General features: G+C 43.3%; 1 protein-coding gene across 3 annotated transcripts; it reads right to left on the minus strand.

Moving 5' to 3' along the window:
• Positions 1-6,793: 6,793 nt before the first annotated feature.
• On the minus strand, positions 6,794-11,437 carry LOC120500651. 3 transcript variants are annotated; one of them, XM_039705813.1, is made up of 2 exons: positions 10,137-11,437; positions 6,794-8,021 (listed from the first exon to the last, which is right to left on the minus strand). In XM_039705813.1, the coding sequence occupies exons 1-2, from the start codon at positions 10,580-10,582 to the stop codon at positions 7,973-7,975; spliced, it is 495 nt and encodes a 164-aa protein (XP_039561747.1). In that variant the 5' UTR covers positions 10,583-11,437; the 3' UTR covers positions 6,794-7,972. The 3 variants fall into 3 exon arrangements, with proteins under 3 accessions (XP_039561747.1, XP_039561746.1, XP_039561745.1); XM_039705812.1 differs by lacking the exon at positions 6,794-8,021 and adding an exon at positions 9,380-9,775; XM_039705811.1 differs by lacking the exon at positions 6,794-8,021 and adding an exon at positions 9,380-9,813.
• Between the last annotated feature and the right edge of the window lie 3,314 nt (positions 11,438-14,751).

Genomic DNA, 14,751 nt, shown 5'->3' on the forward strand with positions numbered 1-14,751 from the left:
TTAGGGCATTGTTAAGGTAAGACGTTTTAAAAGACCCCCTCCTTTCTGAAACTGGTGAGCTCACATCTTCAGAAAATTGGCACTGATACGGTCCAGTTAGGGAGCACAGGGTGCACAGCCAGTCATTTCATCTGCCTGCTTCCTGGTGCTCCAGTATGAATTTCTTGTCCCCTGGATAACTGCTTGAACTAAAGAGTTGCCAGCTGCTGACCTGTCAGGTTCACATATTTTCTGTGGATGAGGCTGGATTTATTTTTAACATTCCTTATTACCATCCACTTCTGACTTCCATCCATGTATTGCTGAGTACATGCTGCTCTTGCCAAAGCACATGTCTTCGAGTAGCTCTGTGAGCCCCTGGAACTGCACTGCCCTCAGGGAATCACATTTGCCACTCTTGTCCCTTCTATTAATTCCATGACAGCACATGCTGGGACCCCTTTCACCTGCCTTGTTCACTGCTCTTATGCTAATAACTGTGCAACCAGTTGTTATTTCTCTCATAACCATTACCAGAGCTGCCTGTTGTTAATATTTCAGGGTTAATTACTTACTAAAAAGTTTAGCAGAATTATTTAGCTTCACTTAGCCTGTTCATTGACGATGACTATAAATTGTCTGCAGTCTATCACTGATAGAGCCATTACTGGAGGTCGGTATAATTGGCTTTTACTGAAGTGCTGCAGCAAAAATGAGAGTTAGTCCAACTGCTTGTACACCTCCTGCTTGCTTTTCCATCAGATTTTGGGCAACCACTTGGGAAGAGAAGTGCCACAATAGCAGGTTTTCTTACAAATCCATTCACATTGCAGCAGTGTGCAGTGTAGACTGCAGAAGCTACAGAAGTGCTACAGAAGTGCTGAAGCCTGGCATTAAAAAGGACATCATGACAGCTGTGAAGTGTCCAGCTTCTTGGTTAAGGAGCTGGGCTGATTCTATCACAAATACATCTTACTGGGGATAGGCATACCTACAACAAGGCTTAGATTGTAGTGTTCTCTTTGGTTTATGGGAAAAGTGGGAGGAAAAATTGCCAAGAATAAGCATCATTAAAGATAATGATGTCTCTTTAGTAATTTTTCTCTGGTCTGGGAGGCTCCTGTTCCCTGCATTTCTGAATCTAGGAGCTGTTACAGACAGAAGGCTCTGGATATACACACTGCTCTCAGTTTCCAGTGAAATGAATGAGAACTGGGACCCCTTTCAGCAATGAGCTCTTTCTGACCATGCAGTCAGGATTCCCAGAAGCAGAAGAAAGGCCATGTGCTGCCTTCCAAGGGAAGGTGGGGTTTGTCATTACACTTCTTTAGAGCAAAACTGGACTCTGGAAAATCTACCCAGACTTCTGATTTTATCTGCATTACAGCATTTGCAGTGACTTGAGGCTGACTGGGTGCATTGTGGTACTGTGGATCAATTTGCGTCTTCACAACACATGAGGGCTGTGCAACAGATCATTAACAGCCTTTGGCTGCTCTAGGCAACAACAAAGTGAACTAAGACAGTTTCCCTCTTAGATACTTGGAAATCCAAAATAGCACTGCCTTCACCTTTGGATGCTTAAGTGTCCTAAATATGCCTACATATCTTCATATTAAATTATGGACAAGAATGTGATTAATTGTCCCGACCTTCAGTCTCTTCATTGAGGCTGTGTCACCAAACCATATCTTATGTCACTAGGTGACAGCAGACGTAAATCAAATATCTGCCTCCTCTAAAATATATAAAAAGGAAGGAAATTAAATGAATGACAATTCAAGGAATGACGTGAAATGAAAAGGCAGGAAAGGAAATAGTATAAAATTAAATTAATTTTTTTTAAATTCTTAGGAGCAGTTAAATTGTTGAAATGGACTGGAATGAACTGCAGTGCAATGAAATTAATTGAAACTTACTGAAATAATACTCCTTGAAATCTTGAGATTTCATTTCATGAAAGGAAATGTAATGAGAAATCAAGGCATGAAGTGAAATGAAAAGACAGGAAAGGAAATAGAATGACATTTAATGAAATGCAAGAAAAAGAGTAAATTGTGAAATTACATTAAAACAATGAAATGGAATGGAATGAAGTGCAGTGAAATTAACCAAACCTTACCAAATGATACTCATTGAAATTTTGAAATTTCATTTCCTTGCATGAAATGAGAAATTTTCATTTCACTAAAGGAAATTAAATGAGAAATCAACAAATGAAGTACAATGGATAGAAATGGAAGGAAATATAATTAAATTAAATGTAATTGATAAAATATAAAATTCTGAAAGAAATTGAAAAGAATGGAATGGAATGAAATGGAATGGAATGGAGTGAAATTGTATTGGTTTAGCATTGCCTGGTTTTGGTAGCTGGTGGGACTACAAGGATTGGTTCTGTGAGAACTTGCTTGAAGCTTCTTTCATGTTCAGCAGACCAAGTTCCTGGTGACTCCAAAGATGGGCATGGCACTGGTCAAGGCTGGCCCAATTAGAAATCGTTGCAAATCCTCTTAGGTTTTTGTCTCAGCAGTATTCAGCACGTCAGATCTTTGTTTCATGATGTCTGTCAGGCGCGGCTCTGTGAGGTAGTGAATATTTTCAACTCACATCAGCTCCAAAATGAGTACCATTGAAAACTAAACAAATAGTTTCAATAAATAAATTAATTAATTAATTAATTAATTAAGCTTAGGCGTAGCCTCATTGTTATGTTGTCCCCATGCATTAATTTTCTCTCCAGATTAGTCATGCACTTGAAGAGGAAGTTCACAATAGGGAAGCCAAATCCCATGTTCATAATTTGGACCCTGGAAAGAAATCCAGCATGTAAACCATAGAAATATTAGCCCATAATTACACTGAAACCTCGACACTTAGTGCAAGCCATGTTCATAAGTGCTTTTCCTAGGGAACAACAGCCTCTGCCCTGCAATTACATATTTAAGCGCTGTGGAAAAGAATTGTTTACTGAGTGAGAACGGCACAAATCATAGGCTGCTGGTCAGAAAGAGTCCTATGCAATCATCAGGATTACACCAATAAAAAAATCAAAGGTTCAAAGACCTTTGATGAGTATTTTTCTCTTTAACAGAGTGAAGAGAGTTTGGACCTTAATAGGAAAGTGAGCTGAGGCTTTGATTAGCAGAGCCACAGAAAAAGAAATGAAGAATGATTGTGCAGAGCCATAAGTATATGCTAAAGCTTACAGGGAAACTGCTGCCAAGTAGGTTGTGATACATTTTAAATTCCAAATGTAGATAGACTTGCATGTACACATGCCAAACACAACTGTTTCAATATAACTTGTAGAAGTTAGGAAATGCAAGAAACCCTCAAAAGCACAAATTTGTGATAACTGACAAATGTTCCACTTGAGCAACTGCTTTAATCCTTGGTATGGTCATAGAGAATTGGTTCTGCTCTTAAAAACAACAGCTGTTCACTGCTGAAGGCTATTTCAGCTCCATCAGTACTGGTGCACTGGCCACAAAGCCAGGAGCAAAGGTGACCAGGCACCAAATTCTCTCAAATGTACAAAGAAAACAGTATCAGCAATGGGTGGGGTTACTGAAAATGGCAAGCATGCTCTTTTCAGGAAAATATTATTTGTGACGTGATGGTTGCTTCGGAGGCAGTGAATCACAGAAGCTTCTTCTTGGCATCTGCAGCATCTGTCTTTTCTTTAGGCAGTGACATTCCATGGCAGGAACAGGTATAGATAAGAGCAGTGTTTTAGGGCTTGTGTTGATAGCACAAAATGAGCAGAAACTGCTGTCACATCAAAACAGGCAGAAAAAATACAGGAAGAGGACATACAAAAGTGAAACACATTTCATGCCTGAAAGGTTGGACTTTCAGGTGTGGATGAAGCCAGAAGTGATGTGGCATCCTGCTCCAAGCACTTTTTCCAGTTACTCCTGGCTAGCAGGTGCTGTTGGAATAAGATCAGGAGTGCAAAGCACTACTTAGTGGAGGTTGGCTAAACTGAGCACTGGGCGCGGTGGAAGGAACTGCAGAACAACTGCTGTGTTTTTCTATTCTGTATTCACCCCATCAATTGATTCCCTGCTGTGGGGCAGGAGCTGGAGTGGAAAGGCATCTCTCCAGAGAGGGCTATGGTGGCCACTGGGAAGCACAGCCTCCCACACTGCTCTCTAATGGGTGGGTCTTTCTTGTCTGCACCATGCTGGGGCCCCTCCTGCCCTGGACATAAGAGCCAGAGGAAGCAGCCACCCAGCTTGGGAGTTCATGTGGTCACCCATCAGTCCTCCCTCTTGAACAGAAGATTACTTCTACCTGCTTTCTGGTAAAAAATGTGATCTAGTATTGAGACTTCAAGTTCTTCTTTTAATGCCTGCAGGAATCTTTCGAAGTTAAGGATTTTTTTCTCTAGGATATCACATGCTCTGGTACTAAACCACTCTGGAGATCCTTAAAAGAATAATGTTCTGGGAGTGCAAGAAGGGATGTGCCGGTTTTATGCTCTCCTCATCCCTTGTGTTTTTGAGTGGCACAACATGACATGTCACAATTCATGTGTAATTTTTACATCTGGAGAAGTGGCCAGCATGGACCAAGCCAGCCATCCTGGCTGAGTATGCTGTTGTTGACTGACATGTCTCAAGTACCACAGGAGCCACAAAGATGTTGGGGAGGTGCTGACTTTTAAATCCCAGCTTCATGCACAACCCTGGCATATTGTCAGCATGTACAGTTTTCAATTTTGTGGGACATTTCTTCTGGTCTTACCAGTGGATTTCGTTTTACCTTAATCTCCTCTTTCTGTTAACACTGCAGAAATTAATGTCTTAAGGCTCTCTCCTGTCTTTCTCAATCCCACATGCATTGTGTGATTCCATGGCAGAACCTGAGTTTGTGCAAGTACTTCACGTGTACACTCATATCCCGATGCCAGACAACTGAATAACATGAAAGCTGCCACAGGTCATTTTGCTACAGCCCCAGCATTTGAAAGGTATTTAAGTTAGAGTAAAACCAGATTTCAGCTCCAGTCAGCCTTTTTTTTGCAGGATACAGGGAACAGCTGGCCGGTGGATGTTGCCCAAACAAAAGTCTCCTTCTACTCTGAGTGGCATCAAGGGGCAGCTACTGCTGCTGCTCTGGCTAGCTGGCCTGACAGTAGGGCCCAAAACAGGGATTTATCCTGTACAGCTGTGGAGGTCAGACAATCCAGGGCTGCATTTTACCCATAATAAACTGTGGGAGAACATTTTTCTCCTTCAACCTCCTCAGATCTGGGAGAGAAGTAGAGCAAGCTGAACCAGTTCCTCCATCACTATCCTTTTGCATATTTTTACTTGGGTTTAAAAATCTAAAGCAGGGTAAGCACAACTTACTCTTTGAACGGAGACATAATTCTATCTCCCAGGATTTTTCCTGGGGAAGGCAGTGAGAATGCTCAGAGAGAGAAGAGAAAACAATTCTTATCTCTATTTGCTGCACCTGTTGTTTGGCACATGTGGAATGTGTTATGGAGATTGTTTACCAAAAGGGATTTGTTAATTGAACTCTGGTGATGGTTGTTTGGATTGATTGACCAATTAGGAAAAAGCTGTGTTGTGACTGTCTGAAAGGGTCAAAGGTTTTTCTTTAGTATAGTATAGTAGTAGTGTAATATAGTGTAATATATTATAGCTTAATAAAGCAATTGTTCAGCCTTCTGAATCATGGAGTCACTGCATGTTATTCCCCGGCTGGGGGTCATCCTGCATTGATACTCTGAGGGTTTCTTTTTGCCAAGATCTGACCATGTTAAATTCAACAGAGAATCTTTGGTTTCAGTGTGTGCTAAAATGAAAGTATCATCATTTTCAAGATAAAATGTAATACATTGAATTCTCCTTAGGTTGAGATGGATAGAGCACTTTATTCAATTGATCAAGCTTTGCTCAGTTAGCCTTTACTGAACCTGCTTTTCTCTTCTTTGCTCAAATTAACATAGTCATATTTGTAACTGAAGTCAGTGACAGCCAAGGTTCTAAAGGCAGATAAATGCAAAAACCTGCATCTTCAAAGTCTTTAGTCTCACTAAGAAAAAAAGCTCACAGAAGGAGATTGAGATCAAAATCAATGTTACCTAGCACAGGAAAAAAATAATTTGCAGAAGTTCATCTTAGATTCTTCGATATACATAAAGAGAGAATATTAACTTTGTACATGTAGAATTTTATCTTTTCTTATTCTCTCCATTATGTGGACAAACTGTTGAGTTCACTGCTTTGATAAAAATCTTTCTAGAACACTTTAATTATTCCCAAAATACTGGTTTTTTGTCCTTTTTTTTAAATAAAGTTAGCGGTTTATTGAAGAGACCACAGATTTTTCCAATGTTAGCTATGAAATCCATATAGGAAAAAATCAACTAATTAAATAATTCTTGGCATTTATTATGGCAATTTTAACTGGGACTCATAAGGTAAAGGAACTTAATGGCATTACCTATGCAAGATCTTAGAATGTGCATCTCCAGAAATGATGACTTTATTACAGCGTTGATCTTGTGTGGATGAAAGCCTGGTGTAGAAGGAGCCTAGGGGAAATGCTCATGTATTTCACCTGCTTATTGTACATGATAGGTGAGATTAGAGATACAATAAGATACACATTTGTAAGTGTCCTACATGTAAAAAATGGGTGATTTAATGCATTAATCACTGTAGTACAATTACAGGCCTTAATTTAGAAGGTATTAGTCACTCACCATAGATAACCTTCTGTGACTGTTAGAATTTCATAGGCTGAGTACATTACAACTGCCAAATGTCATTTGCACAACCAGCACACACAAGGGGCTTCCAAAAGGGATAGGAAAACATGGAGGGTAGGCTGAGGGACAGACGGTGAGATGGAGGGACAGCAGGATCGGTTAACAACCAGCAGAAGGACACCATGGCGAGTGCCCCATCTTTGGGGAAAGTTACAGCTTTTGTGCACAGCTACATGGAGGGGGATGGGAAGGGAAAAGTTTTCACAGGAGTAACTAATGAAAGACATAAAGGGTACAGGATGAGTGGGATGTGAAAGGGAGTACAGCATTTGAACCATGGGAAAGGAATTAATTTCTCCTGACTTAGACAACGGTGCTTTCTCAAGCCATTCCTGAGATAGCTTTCTCACCCCTGACCCCCACATCTCCCACTTTGTTTATTAAATAAATTTTTCCAAATGACTTTTCCATTTCTCTTTTGAAACAACTCACTTACTGTCTTTTCCTATTATTTACAGCTAAGGGTAATCCTGAAAATATTCAGAACTTAAAGTATCCAGTGTCCTCTATTCAATTATAAAAGGGAGAAACAGGACCAAAAAGAAAATAAGTTACATTTTTGAGCATAAATATTGTAGTAATTACATATCCTCTGAACAGAGAGAGACATGGTTCTCCCAGGAAAATCCTGGGAAGCTGTGTAGAAGCTGTGGGAAACTTAGAGGAAAAGAATTTAAACAATTATTACATGTCTTTCTGTAACCATTGTTTATAGATATGGTTCTCCAGAGTGTGCTATTCATAGGTCACCAATAGTATGACAGAAGATTCCTAAAGGCCAATCAGGTCTCAGGTCCACCATTGTTTCTGTAAGAACTGCAGATTTCTAATAATAAAGTGTCTTTTCATGCCTTCTGATGATGGGAGTCTCTGTATTACCTTTTGAAATAAATGGGCAGGAGATCTTTCTCCTTTTTAATGCCTTTATTAAAAAGAATCAGCTCAGCTGGGGAGAAATCAACGGGTCGCGCCCACGCCGCCGCTGCTCCCAGGAGTGGCACGGAGAAGGAGGGTGATGCAGCTTTGTCTGCTGGTCTGCAGGCAGAGCTGGGGATTCCATCCTCACGGGAGATTAGCAGATTCTGCCTTTTTGGTCCAAGACCCCGGGTTGTCTCTTTAAGCAACATCTTTTCAGGTTAGGGTGAGAAGCAAAAAGGATCCAAGCAGGTACTGGACTACATTCCCATCCTTAGACGTCTTAGGTCACTTAGTTCTATGTTGGCTCGTAATTCTTAGGGGTTTTCCTGGAAAACTGCAAAATTCAGGGCGCAATGCATTTCTCATCTGCATACTAGCTCTAATGCCACTCCCATTCTCCTGGTACCTGGAGGGTCTGTCCCAGTGTCCCTCCCTGGCAAGCATCAGGGTGACAATGGTTAATCACCAACCATTAACAGATAATTGAAGAAGAACTCTTAACAATGAAACTAACTTAACAGCACTGGTTTGACTTGTTTTTAACTCTGCAACCTAAAAAAACTTTTTATTCATAACACCTTTGGCTGTCCCTACTACCCCTGATAGTGATAAGTGATAACTGGTGATCTGAGTGTGTTGCATCGATCAGCCCTTCATGGAGTCGCATGATAATTAGTGACTTCCGATGTTGGGTACACCCGGGGGGGGGGGCGGGGCGCGGGGGTCGCACGACAATTGGTGACCCCTCGTGTGGGTGAACACTCTGCCTTGATTTTTTGATGACTCCTCTGAAGTGTGTCTGAACATTGGACTGACATTGCTGACTTCTCCAAGGGTACAGACATGGCTGGGGTTAGTAATAGTCATCCCAGTCTGTGTCATGTGTCTGGCAGAAACTGGAGACCGTCTGGATCTCTCCATTAGAGGAACTCGGGCTGACCTCCAGCATTCCCTGCAAGATAGATTGGACACCTTCTGCCCTCCTAGTGAGGTAACTGTAATCAGTCCCATGTCTTCCTGAGAGGACTAGTCCTGACCGCAGGTGTCGGCCCCAGGAGGCCGAGAACTGAGTGGGGGATGTCTTTTCCTGACACAGCAGACTGTCTGTCTCTTGAAGTGGATGCCTGCTGAGGAACAGGTTTTCCTTAAAAATGGGGAACCAGCTTTCCAGAGATGAACAAATGGAGGAATCTGATAATTCCTCTGAGACTTGCTGTCTCAGAGGAAGCTCTCTGCGATCAGCTGGCCTGGGCCATAGATCATGGGTTTGCAGCAGATGCAGGCACGGGCCCTGCATTCCATTCCGAGACTTGGGAATCCATCAGTGATTGTTTGCTAACTGCCATCCACGCTGGTCATTACCTGGAAATGCATTTCTAAAGCCCTTTGGCACAAGACCCCGGGGAACAGGAAAGTTCTAGGAATATGCAACTCCTATTGACCAAATTATCCTTTGTCTCCTTGAAAAGGAAAAAGCCCAGAAGTTTCTCTCCTCAATTACGTAAAATGACACCTCATAGGACCTTGGGGACTTCCCCACAAACTTAAGGATAGCCAACTGGACAGAAGCCAAAAAATCCCGCCTAAGCAATTTACCAGAAAAAGAGAACAAAGGAACGAATCACTTTTGTGAGGTGTTTTACCAGGAGCAAGAGCCTCTTGGCCCTGGCTCGGATTTTCTCTGTAATGAGCTTTGTTATTTTGCCTTTTATTAAAACTTTTCTGTTTCCAACACTACCCCAGAAGCCATCCCGCTGATTTTAGGCCATCTGAGGTAGCTGAGCTATCTCAGGCGTGATACAGATCTCCAAGAGCTCATAAGACCTGGCTCAAGGAGACCTTTATATCAGAAAGTGACAGAGCCGACAGGTTTTTCGCCCGTAATGCCTCCGGGAACCGTGTCTCGATCGGCTCTGGCGGAACGTCCCGCTCCATTTCCGCCGGCTCCGACTCTTCCCGCACCGAGGACGGCGGCTGGAGTGCAGTTGCACTCAGTGGCATTTCCGGCATTCCCTGCCCGGCTCACCCCCGCTGCAGGCCGTCCCACTGCGGCGCTGGTGGCACCCACCCTTATGGCTGGTGCTGTGTCTGAGGAGACGAGAATCTTGACTCCATGTTTCAGAAGGCTGATTTATTATATTATGATATATTATATTAAAATGCTATATTAAAACTATACTAAAAGAATAGAGAGAAAAGGACTCATCACAAGGCTAAAAAGAACAGGAACGGAATGAATAAAAAAAGCTCCTGACTCCCAGAGAGTCCGAGCCAGCTGACTGTGATTGGCCATCAGTTAGAAACAACCAACATCCACCAATCACAGATGCACTTGTTGCATTCCACAGCAGCAGATTGTTATTGTTTACATTTCTTTCCTGAGGCTCCTCAGCTTCTCGGGAGAAAAATCCTAGCAAAGGATTTTTCATAAAATATCATAGCTACATACCCCCGCTCTGGATGGAGCAGCTGCTGTTTCTTTGTTTCGACTGGCTCCGAGCTGACTGCTGCCGCCGGCTCCGCGACCGCTTCGGCAGCGGCAGTGGCAGAGACGCCGCCCTCACCGGGACCGAGAAAAACTGTGGCGGCGCTTTCTCGCGCAGCTGTGGCCATCGCGCCGATCGGAGCCCCGGCTGCGGCAGCCGCGGGGGCCAGCCCCCCCCGCGCCGCAGACTGGCGGCACATCACGCCATAGGGGAAGAACCCCAGCAATCTGTGGCGGCTGCTGCCGCTGCGCCAGCGGAAGCTGCAACCTCCGCTTCGCAACCTGCTCTTGCAGTGGATTCGCTCTGCCCCCGCCACTTTCAGAGGCTTCGTCCTCCGCTTCGTAGCCTGCTTCGGAGCCTGCAACCAGCCCAGTCTCCCCTCTGCCTTCTTTGGACTGTCCTGAGGCATGCTTCCCTGAGGCAGGGGCTGGGACGGTGAAAGGAAACACCAGCCTGTTCCGCAGCAGAGGCGCCGCTCGACAATTGACTGCTAGTGCCGCCAAGCTGAGAACTTTGAAACTCAGTGCTTTTCTTTGGACCAACATTTTTCTCAGACCAACTCTCTGTTGGACGGGGGCGTGCTCTTGCTCCGTGGGGTTCCCACCGGTACTCGGGGTGCCTCACCCCTCCCGCTCTCATCAGGCAGGAGGTGCAGCAGGAGGTGCGGTCTGCGACAATGCTGCCACCGGTCTCCTGCCCCGGGGGGAATGGGGATGGGGCCGCGAATCAGAGATCTGGGCAACAACCACTTGTATCGTAGGGAAGGGAGGTACAGGGGGGAGCGTGGATCACCCGCTTGTCCTGGGCAGACATGGGTGGTGCCAAGAACCCCGAATTCAGGATGGAATTTCATATGCCTGGAAGAACCTATCCTTCCTGTGAAAAATGCCAATCACTTGTTTTTAAAATTTTAAAAGTTTAATAGTAATAAAATGGTTATAAAAATAGTAATATAATTAGAGTAATAAAATTTGGACAATTGAGATTAGGACAATATGAGACAATAAAAAACAAAGAGTTACGGACGTTCGGGTACCTTTTCCTAGGCAAAATAAGCCCGAAAAAGGACGCCAGTTAACAAAGGATTAACCCTAAAAAGCAATGGTCCGTTGCATATTCATACGTCTCATACATGATGCATAAATTCCATTCAAACAAAGGATTCAGTCTGGTCAGTGTCAACTTCTTCGTCTTAATCCTAACGGCATCTTCATGGCTGAGCAAGGCGGGAAGAAATTAGTTTCTGCTGATAAGGGAGCAATAAATTCTCTTTCTCTGAAAGATTTAGGTGTCCTGTGACTGCCATCTTGGTGTGAGTCCTTTATGTAGAAAAAAATATCCTACATACATAGTTTCTATTTTAACATTATGTTATAACCTAAAACTATATTTAATACACTACTTAAGAAAATTAATACAGCATAACTTTCTAACATAACACAGATAATATTCATTCTAATATTTGCCAAAAGCCAATCATAAAATATGCATTTTTCACATTCCTATTTGCCAACACGGACCAGGGACCCTGGAGAGAGTGGGTGTAGGAGGAGGAGGCGTTCGGCCGCTCCTGCAATCCTCCCTCCCATTTTGGCGGGGGAGGGGAAAAATGCCGGAGGAGTTGCCGAGACGCTGCCAGCATGGTGGGGACGGAAGATGAAAACAAAGACCCTGCCCTGCCGGCTGCTTTTGGCCTGCTACCGGGACCGTGGTCACTGGCTGCAGGGTCCTAAGACCTGCTGCTGGCCTTTCTAAAAAAAAAAAAAAAAAAAAAAGCATCATCTTCATATACAGCTCAAAGCCCTGGAATGTCACAAATTCACCTTGGCCTGGTTTTATTAAAGGCTGTTGCCATGGCTTTACAGAATTTTTCTTACATGTCTGAATTTGGTCAATTCTGCCTGTGCAGTAGACACACTCATTTGTTTTGAAAACTTTGGGGATGTAATTCAGACCCAAGTTCATTTATATCACTTGAGTTGTCCTTTCAGGACATGACTGCATAGGCCAAAAGCTTTGCATGATTCTTCTATCGAACTGTACACACACTGCAAAAAGCAATTTCAATGAATGTCAGCCAAGGCTTGCTGAACCTTACTGGCTGGGATAAACCCCAGAGGCCTAATGACTTTGCAGCTGTGGCAAGCAGATGTTACTCAACTTGCCAAATTTGGCTTACTTAAGTGTGTGCACATGTTTATTAATACCTTATTTACTGGGAAATGGATTTTGACAAGTTGGACTGCCAGTCCTTTGGCAGACTGATGATGGTTTGTTACTATATTAGAATTAGTAACTGATTTCTTAGAATTAATAATTACCCCTTGCACAAGAGATTGGAGAGAATTCAACAGCATATGTTGAAAGTCTCTCTGGCCATTCTAAATCAGCTTTTGAATGAGGTTTTGATTGGTAACTGATAAACCTCTTGAGCAATGTTTGTTCTTCCTTCTTCAAAGGGCCCTGCAGAAGATTTGCAAACACAGCTCCTCATTTTTCTTTTTTTTAGTATACAGAGTGTGATGCAGGAATTACATACCTTCTGAACAGAAAGAGACATGGTTCTCCCAGGAAAATCCTGGGAAGCTGTGTAGAAGCTGTGGGAAACTTAGAGGAAAAGAATTTAAACAATTATTACATGTCTTTCTGTAACCATTGTTTATAGATATGGTTCTCCAGAGTGTGCTATTCATAGGTCACCAATAGTGTGAGAGAAGATTCCTAAAGGCCAATCAGGTCTCAGGTCCACCATTGTTTCTATAAGAACTGTAGATTTTAAACAACAAGGTGTCTTTTCATGCCTTCTGATGATGGAGTCTCTGTATTACCTTTGTATCACCTTTGATACCCCTTCACTGATATAAGTATCACAACCGTTTCCTCGCACCATAAATTTGCACAAAACAATTTGCTTCCAGATACTTTTCTGATATCCCATGTCTGCAAAGAATTGTTTAGGATTTTTCCCTATAATTGGCTTTCTTCAATTCCCTGTGTTTTGTTTAAACACACTATTCCAAATTTAGCAAAAGTACTTGTCTTTGAGGTCCCATTTTTTGTGGCCTTAGGACTGTTTCAGTGCCAGATACATCACCTTATTTAATGTAAGTATAATATATCCCAGGCAACCAGACAGGTGCATTAACACAATTTCATTTCATCAGTTACTACTCCTGTCTCTTCATTCACTTCATTCCCTGAGTTCAAGATTTCAGTGAGTACAATTATTGCAAGGTTGTATCCTTTTCTCTGCACCTCATTTCATCCCAATCCATGCCATCTGAGAGGCTTTCAAAAGGGACCTGACCAGGTTCCCTTTCCTTCTCTTTGGCCACTCAGGCTCAGGAAGGGGCTTCCTCCTTTAAAGAAGACTCTAGGGAGGGTGGCAGCCAGGAGTGGGCAAACAGGGGCACAGCACGATGGTGTACACAGGCAAAGTAAGCAGGCTGGGTTGCAGTCATCCTCCTGGTTGTGGGGTTTTTATTTTGTGTTGGGATTTTGTTTGCTTGTTTTGGTTCTGGTTTTTTTGTTTGTTTTTTTTTTTCAGCAATGGTCTCCAAATGATTAAAAGCTATGGCTAGTAAAAGTGTGCCAACCCAAACAGAACCCCCCAAGAAGCATGTGCCACCTCTCCAATGACACCGGACAAGACAACAGTTCATCAGATTTCTCCTTCTCCAGAGAAGAATGTAAAAACAATAATTATTTACATAAAACTGCGTAAGAAACTTCGTTACAAGAATGTAAACATTCTTAGAAGAACAGGGCAACACTGGTGGAGTTTCACCCCTCCATACCTGAAAGAAGCCCCCACAGGAGTCAGTGGACTTCCCTGTCTCTCACCACTAGGCAGAAGGAGCAGACCTAGTAGATGAAAGGGAGGGGAAATTAGTTCCTGCTTGGGGAGTTAATAAAAAATCCTCTGACCCCTATCACCTACCCAGAGTAGGTATGAGGCCCTGGATCCAGAGGGTCAGCCAGGTGCCATCAAAGAAAATAACCTGCCCAAACAGCCTCCCAATTATACTTAGTCTGTCAGATGGATCAGCGCCTCTGGCATTAAAAAGAAAAGGGCAGTCATAGTGGGTGACACCCTTCTGAGGGGAACAGAGGGCCCTGTATTTTGACCAAACCTATCCCACAGGGAAGTCTATTGCCTCCCTGGGGCCTGGCTCTGGGCTATCAGGAGGCTCTGTATCATCCACTGCTGATACTTGAGGCTGGCAGTGATGAGATTGAAAAGAAGGATACCAGGGCAATTAAAATGGTCTTCAAGGCTCTGGGTTGATTGGTTGATGGGGCAGGAGCACAGGTTCTGCTCAGTCTCATCAGTAGTAGGGACAAATGATAAAAGGAGCAGGGAAAACACATTACCAACATATGGCTTAAGGGCTGGTGCCATGGGCAGAACTTTGGGTTCTTTGATCATGGGGTAACATTTATGACACCTGGCCTGCTGTAGCCAGCTGGGGTCCATCTAATTAACAAGGGAAAAAGGATTCTAGCCCTTGTGGCGGCTGATTGAGAGGAACCAGGTTTGAAGGGAGAAGGTGATGCAAGGCTCTCCAGAAACAAGCC

The sequence above is a fragment of the Passer montanus genome, unplaced genomic scaffold, assembly GCF_014805655.1.
Source record: "Passer montanus isolate IOZ18808 unplaced genomic scaffold, ASM1480565v1 scaffold185, whole genome shotgun sequence".
Lineage (NCBI taxonomy): Eukaryota > Metazoa > Chordata > Aves > Passeriformes > Passeridae > Passer > Passer montanus.